At 42.1% G+C, this 23,746-nt stretch overlaps 1 protein-coding gene across 5 annotated transcripts in view; it reads right to left on the reverse strand.

Moving 5' to 3' along the window:
- The window catches only part of crebrf (creb3 regulatory factor), an 83,075-nt gene that overhangs the window by 24,166 nt on the left and 35,163 nt on the right, over positions 1-23,746 (reverse strand). For 4 of the 5 annotated variants that reach the window (XR_010976077.1, XM_068043381.1, XM_068043383.1 and 1 more), the window contains 4 exons: positions 20,979-21,171; positions 16,373-16,498; positions 14,604-15,654; positions 12,611-12,808 (listed from right to left, as the gene is read on the reverse strand). Coding sequence is in view for 4 of the 5 variants with exons in the window: in XM_068043381.1 (XP_067899482.1) it covers positions 12,611-12,808; positions 14,604-15,654; positions 16,373-16,498; positions 20,979-20,987 (1,384 nt within the window). In the remaining variant the exon portion in view is untranslated. The remainder of the gene's footprint in view (positions 1-12,610; positions 12,809-14,603; positions 15,655-16,372; positions 16,499-20,978; positions 21,172-23,746) is intronic. The other variant, XM_068043384.1, reaches the window with a different exon arrangement.

The raw sequence follows: 23,746 nt of genomic DNA on the forward strand, positions 1-23,746 counted from the left end.
CTCTCTCACAAATCCAGTAGAAGCCGAGGCAGCAGCAGTCCCCAAGGGGAGACCTTGACACCTCAGAGGAGCAAGAGACATCTGAGGAGGCAGCATCACAGCAGTCCATCGCACCCTCCACCATTGCAGATACTCGCACGTCGGTGGGCATTCGATCACGTGAAGGAACGGTGGCACTATATGGTGAGTACAGCACAGTCACACATGAGTACCTGATGAAGTGAGAGTTGTGGCAGTCTCAGATAGAGGACTGTGGAAGGGCAGGGCGATGCTTCAGGCTGATGACTTTCCTCAAGAGTCTTCAACATGGTGACAGATGCTGGAGCTGCAGCGTGAAGTACAGGGAAATCTCCCAGAGGCTTTGCACATCCATGCGCGGACAATGAAGGAGTTCATCCAGGCCACAAGTGCAGCCATATCTCTGCTGTATGCTCACATGTCCTCCTCCATTGGCAGAGTGGCAACTCTCATGGACAGCCACATGCAGCATATCACCCAATGGATGCAGGAGATGCGCACTGACCCACATGCTATCACCTCATCCACGAGCTCTGTGGAGCAATGGCTGGGCAAGAAGAAAACTGAACACCTAATGTGCCCCCCATGTGCCGTGGCCCTCTAGGCCTAAGGCAACTAGAGGACAACTGCCATGGTCATTGGAAGCAACAAAGCAGGTGGTGAGTGGCTTGCCTCCATATCAGCTGCTCGTGCTGAGGGAGTACAATAATAGGAGCACCCGCAAGTGCATGCGTAAATCCATCTAGTGGCACTTTATTGTATAATGTCCTTTTGTTGCATTAATGTGAAATAAAATGTTGTGCGTCCCACAACTAAGTCATTCCTATTTTCATTTCAGTGCTATTGGGTTCTTATCAGCTGGTGTGCTCGAGAGGAATCTGATGGAAAGGTCTGAGTCACGCTAGGTAAAAAATTTATTAATGACTTGGCCAGATGGCATGACAGGCCCAATGAGATCTTAAGCACATCTAGGGGAAGGCCAACAGGGCAATATGAGGGAGATAATTTACCTCTTACCTCTACGGGAGGCTCATGAGAATTTGCCTGCATTAATGACTCACGAGCCTCCCTAGCATGTATGCCATTGCACCTTGCCTGCGGTCCCTCGGATGCATTGCCATTGTCCACCTGGGTTGCAGCCCCTGTCAAGTCTTCGAGGTATCATGGTCCAGGCTCTCCCCTCTGTTGTGCCAGGTTGTGCAGAGCACAGCAGGCCACAACCATGTGTGGGATCCTTGATGGGACATACTGAAGTGCTCTACTAGATCTATCCAGGCATCTGAACCACATTTTCAGAAGGCCTATGGTCTGCTCGATGTCAACATGGCAGCCATTGAAAGACTCCTCAACATCTGTTCTTGGGTTCCGCAGAGGCATAAGGAGCCATGTTTTCAGTGGGTAGCCCTCATCTCCCAGCATCCATCCTCGAAGGTGCAAGGGTAGGCTGAAAAGATCAGGCACTAAGGACTGCCTTAGAATGAAGGAGTTGTGGCAGATTCCCAGGAACCTTGCACAGACCTGAAGGAAGCGTTTGTGACAGTTGGACATTGAAGGAGGCTGATGCCTTGTCTGCGGAAGCCTTGATGGCCACATGCATTCAGCTCACTATACCCTGAACCTGGTAATCCTCCAATGGTCCTGATACCAACAGCTCTATCTCTGCCCGACTGGCCAGATCATAGGAACATAGGAGCAAGAGTAGGCCATTCAGCCCGTCGAGCCTGCTCTGCCATTTAAACAGATCATGGCTGATCATCCACCTCAACGCCACTTTCCCACACTACCCCCATATACCTTGATGTCATTAGTATCCAGATATCTAATGATTTCAGTCTTGAACATACTCAATGATTGAGCTTCCACAGCCCTCTGGGGCAGAGAATTCCAAAGATTCACCACCCTCTGAGTGAAGAAATTCCTCCTCATCTCAGTCTTAAATGGCCTACCACTTATTCTGAGACTATGTCCCCTAGTTCTAGACTCACCAGCCAGGGGAAACATCCCATCAACATCCACCCCGTCACACCCTGTAAGATTTTTGTAAGTTTCAATGAGATCACCTCTCATTCTTCAAAACTAGAGAATGCAGGCCCAGTTTCCTCAATCTCTCCTCATAAGACAATCCCGCCATCCCAGGGATTAGTCTGGTGAACCTCTGTTGCACTTCATCTACGCCAAGTATATCCTTCCTTAGATAAGGAGACCAAAACTGTACACAATACTCCAGATACGGTCTCACCAAGACTCTATACAATTGCAGCAAGACATCTTTATTCCTGTACTCAAATCCCCGTGCGATGAAGGCCAATATAGCATTTGCCTTCCTAATTGCTTACAGCATCTGCATGCTAGCTTTTAGTGACTCATGAGCAAGGACACCCAGGTCCCTTTGGACATCAACACTTCCCAACCTCTCACCATTTAAGAAATACTCTGCCTTTCTCTTTTTTTTTATACAAAGTGGATAACTTCACACTTATTCACATTATATTCCATCTGCCATGTTCTTGTCCACTCACCGAGCCTGTCCAAGTCCCCTTGAAGCTTCCTTGCATCCTCCTCACAACTTGCATTCCCATGAAAATGAGGAGCTGAAGGAAATTAGTATTAATAAAGAGTAGTATTCGAAAAATTAACTGGATTGAAGATTGAAAAATCCCCTGGACCAGATGAACTACATCCCAGAGTGTTGAAGGAGGTGGCTAAAGGGATAGTGGATGCATTAGCATCAGTAAATTTGGAAATACAACATTTGGTCCTCACATCCATATCACTTATATAGATTGTGAACACCTGTGGTCCCAGCACTGATCCTTGCAGTACCCCACTAGTAACAGCCTGCCATCTTGAGAATGACCCATTTATTCCTACTCTCTGCTTTCTGTCCATTTAGCAATTCTCAATCCATACCAGTATATTACCGCCAATCCCATGCGCTCTAATTTTGTTTACTCACCCGTGTGGGACCTTATCAAAAGCCTTTTGAAAATCCAAATACAGCACACCCACTGGTTCTCCTTTATCTATACGACAAGTGACATCCTCAACAAACTCCAACAGATTTGTCAAACAGAATTTCCCTTTCATAAATCCATGTTGACTCTACCCATTCATATTATTTTCCAGGTGTCCAGTTAGAACATCCTTTTTAATAGATTTTAACATTTTCCCTACTACTGACGTCAAACTAACAGGTCTGTAGTTCCACATTTTCTTTTTCCCTCCCTTTTTTAATAGTGGAGTTGCATTTGCTACTTTCCAGTCTGCAGGAAGCTTTCCAGGATCTACAGAATTTTGAAAGATAACCGCCAATGCATCCACTATCCCTTTAGCCACCTCCTTCAACACTCTGGGATGTAGTTCATCTGGTCCAGGGGATTTTTCAATCTTCAATCCAGTTAATTTTTCAAATACTACTCTTTATTCATACTAATTTCCTTCAGTTCCTCATTTTCTTAAGTCCCTTGGTTCCCTAGTATTTCTGGGAGATTTTCTGTATCTTCCTCTGTGAAGATAGACACAAAGTAATTTCTTAGTTTCTCTGCCATTTCCCTATTCTCCATTATAAATTCTCCTGCCTCCATCTGAAATGGACATTTGTCCTAGCTAATCTTTTCCTTTTCACATACCTAAAGAAGCTTTTACAGTCTGGCGTTATGTTTCTTGCTAGCTTGCATTCATATTCTCTTTGCCCTTTCTTGGTCCTCCTTTGCTGGGTTCTAAATTGCCCCCAATCCTCGTGCTTAACACATTTCTGGCAACCTTATAAGCCACTTCCTTTGATCTAATGCAATCTTTATCTTCTTTTGTTAGCCACAGTTGATTCATCTTTCCTGTTGGATTTTTCTGTCTTAGAGGAATGCGTATTTGTTGTAATCCATGTAATACTTCTTTAAAATGCGTGTTTACCATCAAATCTTTTGGTGTATTTTCCCAATCCACCATAGCCAACTTGCCCCTCATGTCTTCATAGTTTCCTTTGTTCAGATTTAAGACCCTAGTTTCAGAATGGATGATATCACTTTCAAACTTAATGTCAAATTCTAACATATTATGGTCACAATTTCCCAAAGGCTCCTTTCTAGCAAGGTTATTAATTAGCCATTTCTCATCACATAATACCAAATCTAAAACAGCCCCATCCCTAGTTGGTTCTTCAACGTACTGTTCCAGAAATCCATCTTGTACACACTCCAGGAATTCATCCTCCACAGCATTAGTGCCGATCAGATTTACCCAGTCCACATGGAAACTGAAGTTGCCCATTATTATTGTATTATCCATGTTTCACACACCTGTAATTTCCTTATTTATACCGTGCCCAACATACCACTACTGTTTGGTGGCCTATAAACAACTCCCACCAATATTTGCTGCCCTTTACTGTTTCTTAGCTCCACTCAAACTGATTCGACATCTTGATCCTTTGATCCAAGATCTTCTCTCACTAATGTATTGATGTCATCCCTTATTAAGAGCACTACCCCACCTCCTTTTCCTTTTTGCCTATCCTTCCTAAATGACGAATATCCTTGAATATTCAGTTCCCAGTCTTGGTCACCCTGTAACGACGTCTCTGTGATGGAAATTAAAATCATACCCATTTACCTCTATTTGTGCCTTCAAATTTTTTTCCTTGTTTTGAATGCTGCATGCAGATAGAGTGCCGTTAATGCTGTCTTTTTAACATTATTCCACAATCTGATCCTATTTGATGCTTACCTTTGCTTCATCTGTCTTCTAATTTTGCTTATTACTTCTCTACTTCCTGTTACCAGTTTTGCTCTCCTCCAATCTGAGATCCCTCTCAGGTTCCCATCCCCCTGTCAATCTAGTTTTAACTCTCCCCAACAGCACTAGCAAATCTCTCTGCGAGGAGGTTAATCCCGGTCCCGTTAAGGTGCAACCCATCCATCTTGTACAGGTCCCACCTGTGCCAGAACTGGTCCCAATGCCTCAGAAATTTGATGCCCTCCCTCCTACACCAATTCTCCAGCCACGTGTTCAATTGCTCAATCTTCCAAATCCTATGCTCACTAGCACATGGCACTGAGAGCAATCCTGAGATTACTGCTTTTTAAACTCTTTCCCAGCTCCCTAAAATCTGCTTTCATGACCTCATCTCTCTGCCTACCTATGTCGTTGGTACCAATGTGGGCCATGAACTCTGGCTGTTCACCATCCCCCAGAAGAATGACCTGCAGCTGCTCTGTGACATCCTTACCCTGGCACCAGGGAGGTAACATACCCTCCTGGAGTTACATCTATTACCACAGAAACGCCTGTCTGTTCCCCTAACAAATCCCCTATCACTATTGCACTTCCACTCTTCTTCCGCTCCTTCTGTGCAGCTGAGCCACCTGTGGGGTGCCACAGACTTGGCTCTGGCTGCATCCCTCTGACGAACCATCGCCCTCACCAGTTTCCAAAATGGAAAATTGGTTAGCAAGCGAGATTGTCTCAGGGACTCCTGCACTCCCTGCCTGGTTCTCTTAAGACTGCCTGGCAGTCACTCATTCCCTCTCTGCCTGCATGCTCCTAACCTGGGGTGTGACCACCTCCCTGAACGTGCTATCCGGGTAGTTCTCTGCCTCGCGGAAAGACCACAGTGACTCCAGCCACCATTCAAGTTCCAAAAACCAGAGCTCAAGCTTCTGCAGCTGGTGGCACTTCCCGCAGATATGTCTGTCTAGGACACATGGTTAGTCCATGACTTCCCATATGCCACAGGATGCACATTCCACTCGACCAAACTGCCCTGTCAAACCTTAACTTTACAAACTATTTATTATAAGTTGTCATGCAGGCCCCCACCTGCCAAGAATGCGACACATTAATTTTGCCACATGAACACTGATTTTTAAACTGTTACTGAAGTAAAAAAAGTTTTTTAAAAAAAACCATACCCTTGACTGAAAAGACATTTGCATAGTAACAGATAGTATTTGGAAAAGACAAAGGAACCATTCCCTGCTCCAATTTAATCCACAATGGACTTTTGATTACTAGACGTTGAAGGTGGAGAAGCTAGCATTCCAGGTTAACTGCTAAGATGGCAGAATACACAAACCGACGTGGTCAGACCAGTTTAGTCACATGACTAACTGGCTGTTGGAGTTTTTTGAATTTGAATTTGCCACACAGTTTTAAAACTCAGAAAGCTGTTTGCTCCTGGACTGGAAAAGACCTCTCTCCTGTCTGCTCTCATCTCTCTCACCAGCTTCAGAAACCATTAAAGACATATGAATCCTGAGAGAGAAACATCTCCGATAGTGAACAAGGTTTAAGAAGAATACTGGACCCCAATGAAAAGCAAGATCTACCTACAAGCAAGGACTACAGTGAGCTTGAAGCACAGTAACAAAAACCCCTCTTCAGAGATTGCCTCAAACCTCTCTATTTTTACTCTGCTCTTTTCTGTCTCTATTTGCATGCGTGTATCGCGTATGCATACTAGTGGGGGACGGCGTGTATCCGTGGGTGTTAACCGAATTAGAGATTAAGTTTTAGGTTTTAATAAATTTCACTTTTCTTCTTTAAACTTAAGAAAGCCTGTTTGTGCATTCTTTGCCTGAAAGTTGGAAAGCAGTGAACAAGGATTCACCAAGGGGGGAGCGCAAAACACAGTGCATTTAAAAATAAAACCCTGCTTCAGTAAGACCAGGCGAAGGCTAAAAGGGACTCCTAGACACCTTTCTCACCTGGTCATAACAAGTAGAATACTTACCAGTTACTCACCAATCAGCTTCTTTCCCGATACCGAATAACAGAGGGTGAAAAAGTTAGAAGAAAGGAGCACCTCCTTCCCTCTTTTATCGAACTCCTTCACCCACCAAACTCCCAGCTTCTCACTCAGTCCAAACCATACTCTGTGATCTGTGCAAAACTGCATTGATTAGCTAGCCCTCTTGAACATGCAATTCGTGACCTAGATGCAGCGGTGAACTGCCGACTGGGAATCCCACAGAGGATACCTAGAATGCTCATGGGGCGTAAAAATCCAGCGCTATTGTAACCTTCAATACCACGGGCAATGGGTGCCCACCACTTTCCACTGGTCTCAGATCCTCCTCCAACATGGCACACAGATCAGTGACCACCTTCCTGGACAGGTGCAGTCCTTGGCAACATTGTTGCTCCGACATCTGCAGGAAGCAGAGTCTGTTGGTAAATCTTCTCTTGTGGGTAGTGTCTTCAGCGCACTTGAGGCTGGTTACGTGTCTCTCTGTGCCTTCCTCATCTGCACGCCCCTCTGCATCCTCATGATCCTCCTGCCCCTCTGGGTATTGCAGCCACTTCCTCCTGCTTGCTGCACTTTTCTGACACTCCTCCTCACAGACTTCTCAAAACTGGAGTGCACAAGACCCATGATCACCTGTTGGACTCACTTCTCGAGCCGCCTCAACCCCCTCTCTCTGCATATACACGTTGCGCTCGAGAGAAAACACTCAATCTGTGTGTCCCCAATGCGTTCACCAAATTTGCCCAGCCTCCAGCTTGTTCCTCCCACGCTGCAATCACTCTCACCCTCCCTGAACAGGAACACAGCTGCTCTCTATGGATGCCAACTCCCGCCAACACGGAGCTGCCGCTGAGCTCCGGCCTCCTTATTGCTGGTGAGGCTCTGAAGCACCAGCCTTCATGTGTACCCTGGTAAGATTTGAATTCCTGCGCAAAATAGCTGTTAATTGGCTCCTCAAAAGGCTCAATTGTCTGCCTGCCTCTGGGAAGCAGTCTGGCCGCCTCTGGCAAAATTCCCAAGCAGCGTGAACATATCAGGTTTCTGTATCAACACGTTCCCCCACCATTTTTCCGTTCAACCCTCCTCCCAGTCCATCACCCAGGGTGCGAGAAGATTCCACCCCTGAAGTGTAAAAGGCTAGTTCCAGTAGATCAGCACTGAAAAGCTTTTCTTCCCACTACTCCTAAAGGTGACAACCGTCACGGGTTATAAAAGCAACATACTGCAGATGCTGGAAATCTGAAATAAAAACAAGAAATGCTGGAAATACTCAGCAGGTCTGGCAGCATCTGTGAAGAGAGAAGCAGAGTTAACGTTTCAGGTCAGTGACCCTTCATCAGAACCTCACTAGTTTACCATTTTGTTGTTGCTATCAATTTTTTTATTGTTTTGCTCTAGTGGCCACTCTTTGAGAGTCTAGACTGTGTTAGTTGGCTTCCTCAGCGACTGCCTCCAGCTCCGATTTATTCCGCGTGGATTCCAACTGAGGTTTCATCCTTCATGTTTCGAATCCAACCAGGATTATAGTTATCTCGGAGAAATGCAACATTCCTCGGACTGCTGTTCTCGCTGCATCCTGAGATCCACACTCAATGTCGTGCGCCGCCACATGTACACACTGGGCCTCTCTCTAGAGATGTACTGCCTCACCTTATCTCAAAGCTGTTCTATTTTGCAGTTTCATTTCATCCTTTGTCTTATCCAACGCATTAACAAAAAACATTTTTTCTTCCTTTCAGCTGTTAAGAAACGCAAACTCCAGCAGTTGATGGGGACTACCGCCCCTCCAGATTCTTCTTCCCCTTCACTTCCCTCTGACCCCACCCATTCTGATCTGACCCCTTGTCGTGTATTCACAATACCCTCTGACCTTCCCCTCTCTGACGTTGAACGTTCTGTACTCAGCAAAGGACTCAGTTTTATCCCCTTATGCCTCCAACTCAAATGAATTTCGCGCTCGGCAGGATGTTGATTTCTTCTTACGTCGCCTTCGTCTCCGGACTCACTTCTTTGACTAGGAGTCCTCTCCCCGACCAGCAGACCCATTCACCTGCCTCCAGCATTCTCCCTCCACCTGGACCCCTCCCTCTGGCCGATTACCCACTCTTGATCTTTTCACTGAAAACTGTTGGCGAGACGTCGGTCGTCGCAATTTCTCTGCCCCCCCCTCACTCACCCTAACCTGTCTCCCTCTGAACTTGCTGCACTCCATTCTCCCAGGTCTAACCCCGACATGGTCATCAAATCTGCAGACAAGGGTGGTGCAGTTGTTGTCTGGCGTACCAACCTCTACCTTGCAGAACCTCAACGCCAACTCTCTTCCTACCTCCCATTGGACCATGACTCCACCCCCGAACATCAAGCTACCGTCCACAGAACTGTCACTGACCTCATTTCCTCTGGAGATCTTCCCTCCACAGCTTCCAATCTCATAGTTCCGCAACCCTGGACAGCCCGCTTCTACCTCCTTCCTAAAATCCACAATCAGGACTGCCCTGGCAAACCCATTGCCCCACTGAACTTATTTCTTCCTATCTTGACTCTATCTTTTCTCCCCTGGTCCAGTCTCTTCCCGCCTACATCCGTGACTCTTTGGATGTCCTGGCCCCAACCGCCTCCTCTTCATTATGGACGTCCAATCTCTCTACACCTCCATCCCCCACCAGGACGGTTTGAGGGCTCTCCGCTTCTTCCTTGAGCAGAAGCCCAACCAGTCCTCATCCACCCTCCTCCGCTTGGCTGAACTTGTTCTCACATTGAACAACTTCCCCTTCAACTCCACTCACTTCCTTCAAGCAAAAGAGGTTGCTATGGGTACCCGCATGGGTCCTAGTTATGCCTGTCTTATTGTGGGATATGTCAAACATTCCTTGTTCCAGTCCTACTCAGGCCCCCTCCACCAACTCTTTTTCCAGTACATTGATGACTGTATCGGTGCCATTTCTTGCTCCCGCCCCGAACTGGAAAACTTCATCAACTTTGCTTCTAATTTCCACCCTTCTCTCACCTTTACATGGTCCATCACTGACACTTCCCTTCCCTTCCTTGACTTCTGTGTCTCCATCTCTGGGGATAGGCTGTCTACTAATACTCATTATAAGCCCACCGATTCCCACAGCTACCTTGTCTACACTTCTTCACACCCTGCCTCCTGTAAGGACTCCATTCCATTCTCCCAGTTTCTCCGTCTCCAACACATCTGTTCTGATGATGCAATCTTCCACGACAGCGCTTCTGATATGTCTTCCTTTTTCTTCAACGGAGGATTTCCACCCCCATCACTGCAGCTGACAGAGCCTCAACCCTGTCCGGCCCATTTCCCACACCACTACCCTCACCCCTTCCCCTCCCTCCCAGAACCGCGACTGGGCTCCCCTTGTCCTTACTTTCCACCCCACCAGCCTCCACATCCAAAGGATCATCCTCTGCCATTTCCACCACCTCCTGTGTGATGCCACTACCAAACGCATCTTCCCCTCCCTTCCCCCGCCAGCATTCCGAAGGGATCGTTCCCTCCATGACACTCTGGTCCACTCTTTCATTACCCCCAACATCTCATCCCCTTCCCAAGGCACCTTCCCATGCAATCGCAGGAGGTGTAATGCCTGCCCTTTTACCTCCTCTCTCCTCATTATCTAAGGCCCCAAACACTCCTTTCAGGTGAAGCAGCGATTTACTTCTACTTCTTTCAATTTAATATACTGTATTTGCTGCTCACAATGTGGTCTCCTCTACACTGGGGAGACCAAATGCAGATTGGGTGACTGCTTTGTGGAACACCTCCACTCAGTCCGAAAGCATGACCCCAAACTTTCGGTTGCTTGGCATTTCAACACACCCCCCACTCTCATATCCACCTATCTGTCCTTGGCTTGCTGCAGTGTTGCAGTGAACATCAACGCAAGCTCGAGCAACAGCATCTCATTTACCGATTAGGCACGCAACAGCCTGCCAGACTGAACATTGAGTTCAATAATTTCAGAGGCCCCCCCTTTTTATTTTCAGGTTTTTTTTCTTTTAATTTGTTTCATCATTCATTTTTCTTACCTTATGCCTGCCCACTGTTTTTTCATGTTTATGTTTTGGGCCAGGGCTGTTCATTTTTCTGTCCATTAACACCCTCTCTGTACTAATGCTTTGTCTTTCAACACACCATTAACATACCGTTTGCATTTGCTCCATGACCTTGTCCTATCAACACCTTCACTTTTGTTATCTCTTGCCCCACCCCCGCTTTATTTGCTTAAAACCAATTACATTTCTAACCTTTGCTAGTTCTGATGAAGGGTCCTGAAACATTAACTCTGCTTCTCTCTCCATAGATGCTGCCAGACCTGCTGAGCATTTCCAGCATTTCTTGTTTTTATTTCAGATTTCCAGCATCTGCAGTATTTTGCTTTTATTTTTTAGGTGTTTACCCAGCTTCTAGTCTTTTCATTTATGGTTCTACAAGCTTTGTTAGTTATACAGCAAGTGTGTAAGTTGAAATCTTTTTGCCTGCTAGCATGCGGCATTTTGGCAACTAGTCTCTTATTAGAATATGAGCCTATTTCTTGACCTAGACATTTCCATTCCCTGCCCTTGCGTTTCCAAATTGTCTGTTGTTCATATACGAAGGCAATATTATGATTTCCCACATTTGCTCTACCACTAAAAATGCTAAAGGAATGTTGGGATAGATTGACCTTTTAAATAATTTTCGAAACATTCTAACATGCTCCTTGCTTTTTGAACCCAGCTTTATACAAGCCATTTTGACTCCAGAAGAGATGGAGACCACTTTAGAACCTAACCTCTCTTTTGAGATCCTTGCATCAGTTGGTGGTGCATCATTGGACACTCTTATATTCAGGTCAGGTCTGTATAGGGTGGGGGGGGGGGGGGGGGGCGGGGGGAGGGCTGTATCCCAGTACCAGGTACTGTCAAAACACCCTGATACCATGAAATCCTGGGGTATAAACCAGATAATATTAGTCAGGTTAAGGATAATTTCAGCAGCTATATGATGTGATGTTCCATTACCCGAGTAGGTACACTAAAGGAAGGATGTTTCAAGGACACTCTAATAGTAATCTTCCATGTCAGAGGCCCTCTCTTATGGAGTTCTTTAACTTTCTTTTTAAGATTTTGCTCAACATAACTCCAAGATCCACTAATATGGAAGAGTGCAAGTGGCAAAATCCCAAGTTTGAAGATAATCCCTTGGTTGCAACATCTTCGGCTTTCATGGCAAGGTCAATGACAATTGCGAGTAGCCATTGCAATTTTTAAAAACTACGCAAAAGGAAGACAATGCAAACTCGCTGAAGGACCATACTTTTGGGCATTTCTTTTGAAAACACATGACAGGTTGCACAAAATTAAATCCTGACACTGCTCCCCATCACAAAAATAAATTGCAGTTCACTTGGAAATTCAATGTTGAATTTGATGGTGATGGTCATGATAATGATGGGAAAAGGAGGAAGCATAGTAATGGAAGCTAAAAGAGATGGAAAACGTTTGGAAGCTTTGTAAGGTAGCTAATTCATAAAGGATCATAACTTATATAGCACAGAGGCAAAAGAATCATACAACACTTGCAAGATTGTTAAAAGGCTAAATTACTAGAGATCAGCACTCCCCTTTTTCTCTGCTGTGGCAATGTAATAAACTATTGCACATGGATAATGAACAGAAGAACGCGCAATTTGGCAAAAAGGGTAGATAAAACATTCAGACACATTATTGCTTAACAGTCTAGATTGTACTTATATTTTGTCAGAATGCAGTTCAAATATTGTGTTCAGACATAGACTGTTTGGAAAGCAAACCCAGAATTAACAGCACTTTTAACTTCTCTCAACTTACCATGGTGTAAACCGTTTTTCTGATACATATTACTAGGCAAAGTATCTCGATCCCATTCAGAAGGCTTTAACATTCGATCTTGTTTGGGTGGTGGAATCAACTGTTCACTGTACTCCCAGAAGTATCTTCTTTTGCTCCTTTTTCTGGAAACACCTGTTACTGTGTCTTTCCCATCTTCTACTGTGTCATTTTCATATCCTGTATACATGAAAAAAAAAAGTAATTATTGAGGACATTTTGAAACTAGCACCATAAGAAAGTGGCATCAATGCATTACAGAAGGGGAACACAAAGAAGAGCATTTTCTTATCGATATACTATGGAATTAATGTGCAAAACATATTGTTTTAGTCATACTGATAAACTTAAATTCCTGACAACTAGACATTTTTTGTCTTCACTTGTCCCTTTGGTCTTGCACCACCAACTCTTTTGCCCTTTAATCTCTTCTGTCTTCCACGCTAGCACAGATTTTCCCTTATGTTCTTTTTCCATCCTTCTCCCTTTCACTTAAAGCCTATTATACCTCTAACACTTCCCAGTTCTGATGAAAGGTCATCGATTTGAAATGTTAACTCTGTTTCTCTCTCCATAGATGCTGCCTGACCTGCTGAGTATTTCCAGCATTTTCTGTTTTAATTTCAGTTTACCAGGATTCATTGTATTTTGTTTTTGTATGCAGGATCCTTGGTTTTATTAATAGAGGAATAGAATACAAAAGCAAGGAAGTTATGCTAAGTTCCGAAGAAGGGTCACTGACCCGAAACATTAACTCTGCTTCTCTTTCCACAGATGCTGCCAGACCTGCTGAGTGGTTCCAGCATTTCTTGTGTTTATTATTGAAGTTATGCTAAACCTGTATAAAACACTAGTCAGACCTCAGCTGGAGTATTATGTTAAATTCTGGGCACTACAATATAGGAAGGATGTCAAGGTTTTGGAGAGGATGCAGAAAGAATTGACTAGATTGGCACCAGGGATAAGGGTCTTTAGTTATGTGGTGAGACTGGAGAAGCTGGGGTTGTTCTTCTTTGAGCAGAGAAGGTTAAGATAGAGGTGTTCAAAATCATGAATGCCAAAATAAATAAAGACAAACTGTTTCTTGAAGGTTTGATAGCCAGAGGATCCAGATTTAGGGTGACTGGTAAAAGAAAATGAGGAAACTTTAAAAATAAAATGCAAGTTGGTGTAATCTGGAATGCACTTCCTGAAAAGATGGTAGAAGCAGATTCAATAGTAACATTCAAAAGGGAATTGGATATATACTTGAAAGGAAAATATAAACAGGGCTACAGAGAAAGAGCAAGTTAATGGGATTATTTCAATAACTCTACCAAAGAGCCATTACAAACATGATGGGCCAAGTGGGCTATGATAGACAAAAATACAACCAACCTTATTTTATTTGTACTCTTTCCCTTTGGTACTTTATTTGCATGTTAAACAAACTGAAGCTTAAACACTGTCCTAATCATTTCTTAGACTTAGCCAGTATATTCTGATCAATACTGTAGTACTGTTCCATTTAACAGATATTCTCTTTTGGTTACTTGCGCCCATGTCATTTATTCTACATTTTCCTATCCAGATCTACACTTGGTACCTATTGGTCCCGTTACCTTAAAAACATAAATCTTACTGAATCTAGCTGTACTGTTCTCCATTGCTTCCTTTGAATTTCAGCTTGGAATTATTTAAATAACCTCCTTCCAGTCATTAATTTATATTGAAAATAGCAATAGGCTCTGTAACAGGGTCCCAAGACCAAATTACAAGAGGAAACCTTATAATTTGACAACAACCTGAACCCAAGCTGTAAAACTTCTATAAGGTACAAGAATTCTGATATTAGATGAAACAGGGCAGGATGTGGCTCGTATGGAGCGTTAACACCAACTGGGCCAAATGGCCTCCTTTGTGCTGTAAATTTATGTAATTTAGTTAGAGAAGGGGTAAACATTACTATTCCAGTTTTAAAATAATAATCAAGTACCCGGTTCAGAGAAGGTGTCACTGACATCATCATCCTTGTCATCCTCCTCATCATCGTCATCATCTTCATTATCACTGTACTCATGCTCACTACCAAATCCTTCATCGTGGTCCTCATCGTCCTCTTCATCATCGTCGTCTTCTGCCTCTTGTTCAATACTAGGAGATTGTTCATTCAAACCATCAGAAACAAACAAAGAATAATTGTGCTCTTCCTTCTTTTGTGTGTGATCAGAGACAGGTGGTGATAAAATTTCAACTGTTTCACTTCGTGTATACAGGTCATTCGCTTCTTTGAATACTGTGGGTGTTTTGTTAGTGTAAATATCTTCTGCGCTCTTTTTCTCTAGTTTCCTGACTGCAGCTCCAATATCACTACAACAGGAATCATCTGGTAAGTCACTGTGCACCTGGGTAGCGCCCAAAGTTGATTTACCAAGTGGTGCTGGATTGATCCAGACTTTAGCTTTTTTAACAAAGTCTTTGTTATCCATATGAACAGACCCTAATTTGGTGTTAAGGGGCTGAAGTTTGTTGTTGTCCACAGTAGCACTTGAAGAAGCAGATTTGGCTACCTTTTGGGTAGTCTCAGGCAAGCAAGCATCTATACAGGGACTTCTGGCAGATGACACTGGTGTTGTTGCCCTGTTTGCCGAAAGTTTTTTACCAGCCAGAGAAGAGGTTAATGAATTCTGATTTAAACTCTTTAGTAGATCGGGATGATATAATGAATCTAAAACAGGCTGTGAATCTTCACAGTTTAGCTGGGCCAAAGTTGGGGTCCTGCTGATGACTTCTTCATTTTGGTAAGGACTGGAAAAGTCATCTAGCCCAAGGAAATCCACTTCCTTAGTTCCCCAAATATCATAGCTAGTTAATTTGGTGTATTTTGTCAAGTCTTCCCAGCATGTATCCCACTGTTCCCAGTTTGCATGATAGGAAGGATCTGAATCTAGTAGTTCATTTGAAGGCTCTAAAATTTCAATGTCTTTACAATCTCCTAAAGTAAGAGGATCATCTTTAGAGCTGTGAGTGTAAGTCATCTCTCTATCCTGAAAGAGATGAAAACATTCTATTAAAAACAAGATATTATGTAGATTGGGAAAAACAAAAACTGAATTAATTTAAAAGTTTTCCCCTCTTCCCCAGCAGACAAAAGTAAGTTTTATAATTTAATCAGGATATTACTGAACTACAATTGGAGGATATAAATATGGTAGACCTAACTGTACTCAACATTCTTAGACTGTGAACAAACAGAGCCACAACTAGATTGTTAGTCCCAATGATTAAAGAAACCTTTCCCTACAGATTAAAAATACATTGCAGACTTAATTTATAGGTTGTATTAAATTTCCTGATCTCAGCTGGGGCATGACTTTTTGTCTTGGTATCCCACAATCAAAGAGGCAAACAAAAAATAGCCAAGGTTCCCACTCTCAATTGCTATTCAATGACCCCAACCAGAAAATGCTGGTGTGCGGACTCTGAAGCAGACAGGATCAGGGTTTACAGTGATTTCACTCTCAGAGTTGAGCATCCTCCAAAAACTCCTCGTCTAGAACTAAATATGAAAAATGGCCAGTTGAGTAAGGTATTACAGAGTGGCTGAAATCTATAGAACTATACCCCATCAAAAGCTACTGCCTTCAAGACAGCAGGTGAGACAATTGCTAAAAAATGTAAGTAACTACAAAAAGTAAAATAAGCAGGTAGTAAGTGAAACAGAGTAAACAAGTTGGTGATTTACTTGTATACTACAAATCTTACCAGTTCGTACATGAAATCAGGATCTGAATTATTCCCCAACAAATCTGTACTGGTTAATGCCTGGTCTGGAAATGGGTGGTTACAAAAGGCATCCCCAAATGGAGGATCCATTCCACTAACATTGGGCTATAAAAGAAATGGATACCCAAAACATTAATAGAGTAGTAGTTCATTTAAAAAAAAATTCTGTACACAACTGAGATTTATTCGGAGTAGTTGTGCTACTATTGTTATTAAACTATTTTGTGAGTTATTACAGTCAGTGTGTTGATCCTTTTCTTGTTACTCTGATAATTAAACTTGCTATTCTGACTTTTGAAATAACCTCCCATACCAAAAACCATAATTTTGCTCCACTTCAGATTCTTAAACATAACTGCTAAGTCTTACACATTGCAAAATTACAACAAAATTCAAGTACATTATGGAATCAAACCCCTTGATGCATCACCTGAAACTGCCAGGATTTAATTTACCTGTGAGCACCTAACAGCTTCTTCAAAGCAGATATGAAAGATCTTGAGATAAAAAGCAGCTACTGGGATTAGCACTTTTTTGCCAATCTACAAAATCAGTACAGAAACTTGGTTTGGACAGTTGCAACGATTTTCTTTTTCTTCCCAAGTACCAAGTAAAGCATATCTCAGTTTATTAATCCATTTCCCAGTAAACTCAAACCCACAGCATAGTTGTCCTAAAATTAGACTATTAGCAATAAGGGAGGAAAGGAAACTAAAAAGTCATGTTGGTTTAGGATGTTTTGCAGTGTTACAGCATTTGTTATGTCATGGTGCTGTAGTGAGGGAAGAAATACCACTCTTTCACAGTATATCTAACCTTAGGTGTGATGAGTCGGTGCAAAGTGAAGGCATGTTCCTTTTTCTGTCAATAAAGATATTTATTTAGCTTGTTTTGTGCAAAAGAAATTAAAATAAATATCAAAACAGTTGCAACAGAGAGTCCAGAAGGGTATGTTGCCTAGCTGGTGCAAAGCTACTGGACGATCCAGTCGTTTTATCCATGCTGGGACCAATGACATAGGGAAGAAAAGAAAGGAAGGCGGTCTTAAAAAAAAAATTCAAACAGGGCTCCACAGGTAACAATCTCAGGACTACCATTTGAGCCATATGCTAGTTGGCAGAGGAATCGGCAGGTCAGGAAGGTGAACACGTGGCTGAAAGATTAGTGTAGGAAGCAGGAGTGCTGTTTCAGTGACAACAGCAACAGTACTAGGACAAAAAGAGCTGTACTGCTAGGACAGGCTCCACCTGAACTGGAGTGTGAACAATATCCTAGTGGAAAGGATAAATAGGGCTATTGATAGAGACTTTAAACCAGTAAGACAGGGGGAGCAATCTGGTGAAAATTATGCAAGTCTGAAGGTGAAAGAAATAGGAGATGAGAGTAAAGTTAGACCAAGGTAATGAACAAGGGTAACATAAATGACCAGGGAATAAATAGTTTGAAAAAAAAGTATAAAAGGACACTTAAAAATAAAGTAAAAGGAACTATTAGACAAATTAAACTGCCTGTACAAGAAAGTGCACAGCATCCAAAATAAAATGGCGGAACTGGAGGCAGTAATCCAATAAGAGGAACGAATCTTGTAGGAATAACTGAAGCATGGTTAAAAAATTAAATATTGCATGTTTTAACAACCAGAACGAATAGGGAAGGAAGATGAGAGTGGGGAGTTGTACTAATTAACGATAACAATGGCTGTAGAAAAAAGGGACATAACTAACAGAGGGTTAGAGACATAATTCATATAGATTGAAATAAAAAAGTATCGATCACACTGATAGGGGTATACTGTTTTCTGTATTATAAAAAGATATAGAGGCACTGGTGTAGGTGTAAATAAGATTCACCAGATTGATAACAGAAATGAAAGGTTACACCTAGCAGCAAAGATTGAACAGGCTGGTGCTCTTTTCTTCGGAAAGAAATATCCAAAAAGAAAACCTGATAGAGGTCTTCAAGAATATGAAATTCGTTTAAGCCATACAGATAATGTTGCCATGTGCAAGGGAGACCAGAACTACAGGCCAGAAAAATAAATGTAGTCACTAATAAATCCAACAGGGAATTGAAAAGAAAATTTACCCAGAGATAGCCTGAATATGGAATTCATTACCACAAGGTGTAGTTGAGGCAAATAGCATAGATGCATTTAAAGAAAAGCTATATAAACACATGAAGGAGAAAGGAATAGAAGGATATATTAATGGGGTTAGATGAAAATGGGTGGGAGGAGGCCCATGTAGAGCATAAATATTGGCATGGAGAAGTTAGGCTAAATTGCCTGTTTCTGTGCTGTAAATACTATGCAAAACTATGGCACATATCATTTTTTTCTTCACTTAAAAAAAGTAAAATTTGCTAAAAAAAATCATCTATCATATAGCCTTCAAGCCATCAGCAACATTTCCAACCATAAAACAAGTCACAATAATTGTGATGGGAATTGCAGCAAGAATTATAGCATTTTAACTGTTTTATCTCCTGAATTATAAACTGTTATTTCATTTTTCAAACTCATCTGCACAGCAGCATTGAAAGATGTTAATGTAATTATTAGTATACTTTATCTCCCTACATCAATATTACAGATCCACTACTCAACAGTTTTATTCCTGTTAATATTTATTCAAATCAGCTGGTAAAATCATAGCTTTTCATACTAAATTAGAATGGTTAGAATTTTAGTCCTTGGATGCAACTAGCAAATGTTTTTTTTTAAATTGTAAACTGTGTTAAGACCAAGGCTGGAGGAGTGCACTGTCTTTTCTAGTTCCACTTCTCCACGGGTCACAACATATATTTAACTGTTTACCCAGTTACCAACACGGCCAATTATATACTCTATTTTTATTTCAGAATAAAATCCACCAACCAGGGTTCTTTAATAAACAACAAAATTATCAATTTATTTTCAAACAAGACTTGTTCAGTAAAGATGCAAAGCATTAACACACAGATTGAAATATGAAAGTTCCCTTAAATTAGCCACACGCGCACACCAGTTAAAGAAAAAATGAAGTTTTCTCTGTAGCGATCTCTTTACAAAAAATACTTTCGCCAAATATTTGTTAATTCTTGAAGTAAAAGGATAAGATATGGAATGGTATCAGTTGTCCCTTTTCTGGCATACCAAATACGCGTAGACGACTGTCACTGGATCTTTTTGGAGCAGTTCTCTTCAGGCGACGTCGAGGATTAGTCTGGCAGGCTTTCCAGCAGAAATGAGGCATCAGCTATCACACTACAATTTCAGGGCTTCTCAGAGAGGTGGAGAAAAGGATGAGCAGGTTGCTTCTCTCTTAGCAGGCTGACCCCCAACTGACTCAAAACAATTGTTACGACAAGGTGACAAAGGTGTCTAGGGTTCCTCTCAGCCTTCACCTGGTCTTTCCATAACAGGGTTTAATTTTAAACACATCATGTTTTTAGCTCCCGCTGGGTGAATCCTTATTCATCGCTGTCCAATTAGAAGGCCAAGAAACGAGTACGAACACGTTTTCTTAGGTTTAAAGAAGAAAAGTTGAAATTTATTAAATTTACACTCTAATTCGGTTGACGCCTATGGATACACGATATGCCCATGCTAGCATGCATATGCGATACACACATGCAAATAGAGACAGAAAAGAAGCAAAAGAAAAATAAAGTGGAAATATTTGAGGCAATATCTGAAGAGATTTTGTTATGGTTCTTCGAGCTCACTGCAGAGTCCTTGATTGTAGGTAGATCTTGCTTTTTGTTGGGGCCCAGTTTTCTTAAACCTTTTTCACTGTAGGAGACGTTTCTCTCTTGGGGTTCATGTGTCTTCAGTGGATTCAGAGGCTTGTGAGAAAGAGATGGGAACAGACAGGAGACATCTTCTCAGTCCAGGAGCGAATAGTCTTCCTCAGTTCAAACACTCTGTGGCTAGTTCAAAAAAAACCCTGGAACAGCCAGTTAGTCATGTGACCAGCTGGTCTAACCAGTCCTGGATTGAATCACCTTAGCAGTTTCTGGAATGCTCCTCTTACACACAATACCTGGTGATCAAGGTCCATTGTGTGTTGAATGTGTCAGGGAACGGTCCTTTGTCTGTTAATGTGGAAATGTTTTTTCCAGCCACAGAAGATCTGTTTAACAAGTCATTTCCTCACTTCAGCAACATTTTAAAATCAATGTTCATGACAAAATTAATGTGCCTCATTCTTGGCAGGTGGGGGTCCAGCATGACACAATCTAAAATGAAACCAACTCTTGACCACCATAAATCTTGATATGTCACTTCTCCCTAATCACCAAGGCTCCTGTTGTTTATTTAGCTTGACATGTGACAACAAGTAAGGGTTTGGTTTAAAACCAAGTTCCCAAGTCCTCCAGTGACCTGTTTTTCAAAAAAACTATTCCAGCATCTATGGAATCTCTTCAGTCCCAAATTAATCAATTTCCACAATTTTAAAACAGCAGTCCTCAAAAAAATTTAAAAATGGAAGCACTTTCATAACAACTATTACTTTAATACCAAGACCTTCTGAATTCAAGCAGTATAAATGTTACAAGAATGCTTCAAAGCCAGGACCTGTATGGTAAAAGGTTACAAACCTACCTGCGGCATTGCCAAGCCCACATCTGCTTTATTCAAGAGAATTTTTTTCTTCTGTTTTGGTTGAGGCGTTTCCAGTTTTACTAAATGGTTGAAGTGGTGAATAAATGCGTCAATAATAAGGTCAACTGTCAGAACACAGAAGTCCACTGCACTGAAGGTTCTCCAGGTCAAACGTTCCTTTTAACTCACAAGCCTAACAGGAAATAAAGTCATATATACAATTAGAAGAAAGTCCAACAAACTGTATCATATTACTCTCATAAATCACAAGATTAAATTCTGCTTAATTTTCAGCATTTTTATTTCTTTGTACCAATTCTCTTGCCTTCTCTCCTGAAGACGCTAACTCTTGGTGAGGTACAGTTCATCGAAACACCAGCAACCCTTCAACAACTCTCTCAAATAGGCTTCTATGTACATTAGAATAGATGGGTAATTCTAATGTGTGATCTTAAGATCAACTTTCAGAAATGATAGAACATTGGGTGGCACAGCGGCGCAGTGGTTAGCACCGCAGCCTCACAGCTCCAGGGACCCAGGTTCAATTCCGGAGTTTGCAAGTTCTCCCTGTGACCGTGTGGGTTTTCACCGGGTGCTCCGGTTTCCTCCCACTGCCTAAGACTTGCAGGTGATAGGTAAATTGGCCATTGTAAATTGCCCCTAGTGTAGGTAGGTGGTAGGGAATATGGGATTACTGTAGGGTTAGTATAAATGGGTGGTTCTTGGTCGGCACAGACTCAGTGGGCCGAAGGGCCTGTTTCAGTGCTGTATCTCTAAAGAAATAAATAAAAAGTAACTTTCAGGAATGATAGAATAGAGGGTGCCAACTGTTGACAACTTTTAAGAGCAACATTTAGTGAAGATTTGGACATTGCTGTACGTAGCTGATAAACAATGAACTCAGAACAACTTGTTTGCTGTTGGCAACTAAAACAATTTTTTTTCCCTTTTAGCTGAATAAAAATTAAACATATTTCAACAGCCAGCCTACCAATGTGGTGCATTGGAAAAGGGATTGCAGGAGTATTTAGTGCACAAATAATGATCTGGAGTATCAATAATCCTTAGCATTCATGCATGAAATGATTCTGAAAATGCACAAGCAAAACTTGTGACCTACTAGATGATGCACGTAAGAAAAGTTAGACACAAGCTTCTGATACAAGTAAATCCTGAAGCATTTTTAAGCAGAAATTTTGTACAAGTAGAATGTCTGTCTGAATGCCTTGAAGTGTATGTTGCACTGTCCTGAACCTGAAACTACGCAGATTATCATCTCAAGTGTCAGTAAACTGAATTGTTTTGTTCCAAAACCACAGACATGTACAGCAAGGAAGACAATCCTGCTATTGACTCGGCTGGTAACACTTGTGCCTCCGAGTCAGAAGCCTGTGGGTTCAAGTCCCATCCTAAATTTTAAAGTATGATTTAGATAGACACTTCAGTACAATACTGATTGAGTGCTGCATTGTTAATGGTATAGTCCTTCAGGTAGGATGTTAACCCAAATAAATATTCCATTGGGTCTAGTGAATGAAAAGATATAGTAGTCTTCGAAGAACAGGGAATTCTGGACAACATTCCTTCGTCAATAACATGACCAAAAAAAAAATTAATAATTTGTTGAATTTGATGTCTACAAAAACTTGGTTGTTACATGTAAACATGTAACAACAGCCACTACACTTCAAATAAAAAGTAATTCACTGGATATAAAGTGCTTTGGGACATCCTGAGAAGCATGATCAGGCTTTTTTTTTTATTCATTTATGTGATGTCAGCGTCACTGGCAAGGCCAGCATTTATTGCCCATCCCTAATTGCTCTTGAAAAGGCAATGGTGAGCTGCCTTTTGGAACCACTGCAGTTCATGTAGCGAAGGTACTCCTACAGGCAGTTAGGTAGGGAATTCCAGGACTTTGATTCAGTGACAGTGAAGGAACAGGAGGGGAACATGCAGTTGGCAGTGTTCCTATGCACCTGCCACCTTGTTCTTCTAGGAAGTAGAGGTTATTGTTTTGGAAGGTGCTTTCGAAGGAACCTTGCAGAAATGCAAGGTCTCTTTCAGTTTTGTAAACGACCTAATTGCCCAATCGCTAGGAGGTGGTACCTGCAGTTTTTCTCAAATGACACCAAGGGGTGAAATTTTAGAACAAACACAAGAATAAAAGCTGGGTGCAACTTTCTAACTAAAATTAGCCCACAAGATATTCAACTTTCAGAATGGGCGGCACAGTGGCGCAGTGGTTAGCACCGCAGCCTCACAGCTCCAGCGACCCGGGTTCAATTCTGGGTACTGCCTGTGTGGAGTTTGCAAGTTCTCCCTGTGTCTGCGTGGGTTTTCGCCGGGTGCTCCGGTTTCCTCCACCACCAAAAGACTTGCAGGTTGATAGGTAAATTGGCCATTATAAATTGCCCCTAGTATAGGTAGGTGGTAGGGGAATAGAGGGACAGGTGGGGATGTGGTAGGAATATGGGATTAGTGTAGGATTAGTATAAATGGGTGGTTGATGGTCGGCACAGACTCAGTGGGCCGAAGGGCCTGTTTCAGTGCTGTATCTCTAAATAAAATAAAATAAACTTGAAATTTCAAGACAAATCACATTTTAGCCTTCTTAAGACATAATTTCTGAAGTTTTTACATGGCATTGCATACTTTCAAAGCAAAATCTTTTTCTTTTTAAAGGACAGTTCAATTATTCCAGTAAAGGAAACATTTTAGCTCAGTGCTTCTCCTCAATAGGACACCAACAAAATAAGTGCACAACT

The sequence above is a fragment of the Heterodontus francisci genome, chromosome 12 (assembly GCF_036365525.1).
Source record: "Heterodontus francisci isolate sHetFra1 chromosome 12, sHetFra1.hap1, whole genome shotgun sequence".
NCBI classification, from domain to species: domain Eukaryota; kingdom Metazoa; phylum Chordata; class Chondrichthyes; order Heterodontiformes; family Heterodontidae; genus Heterodontus; species Heterodontus francisci.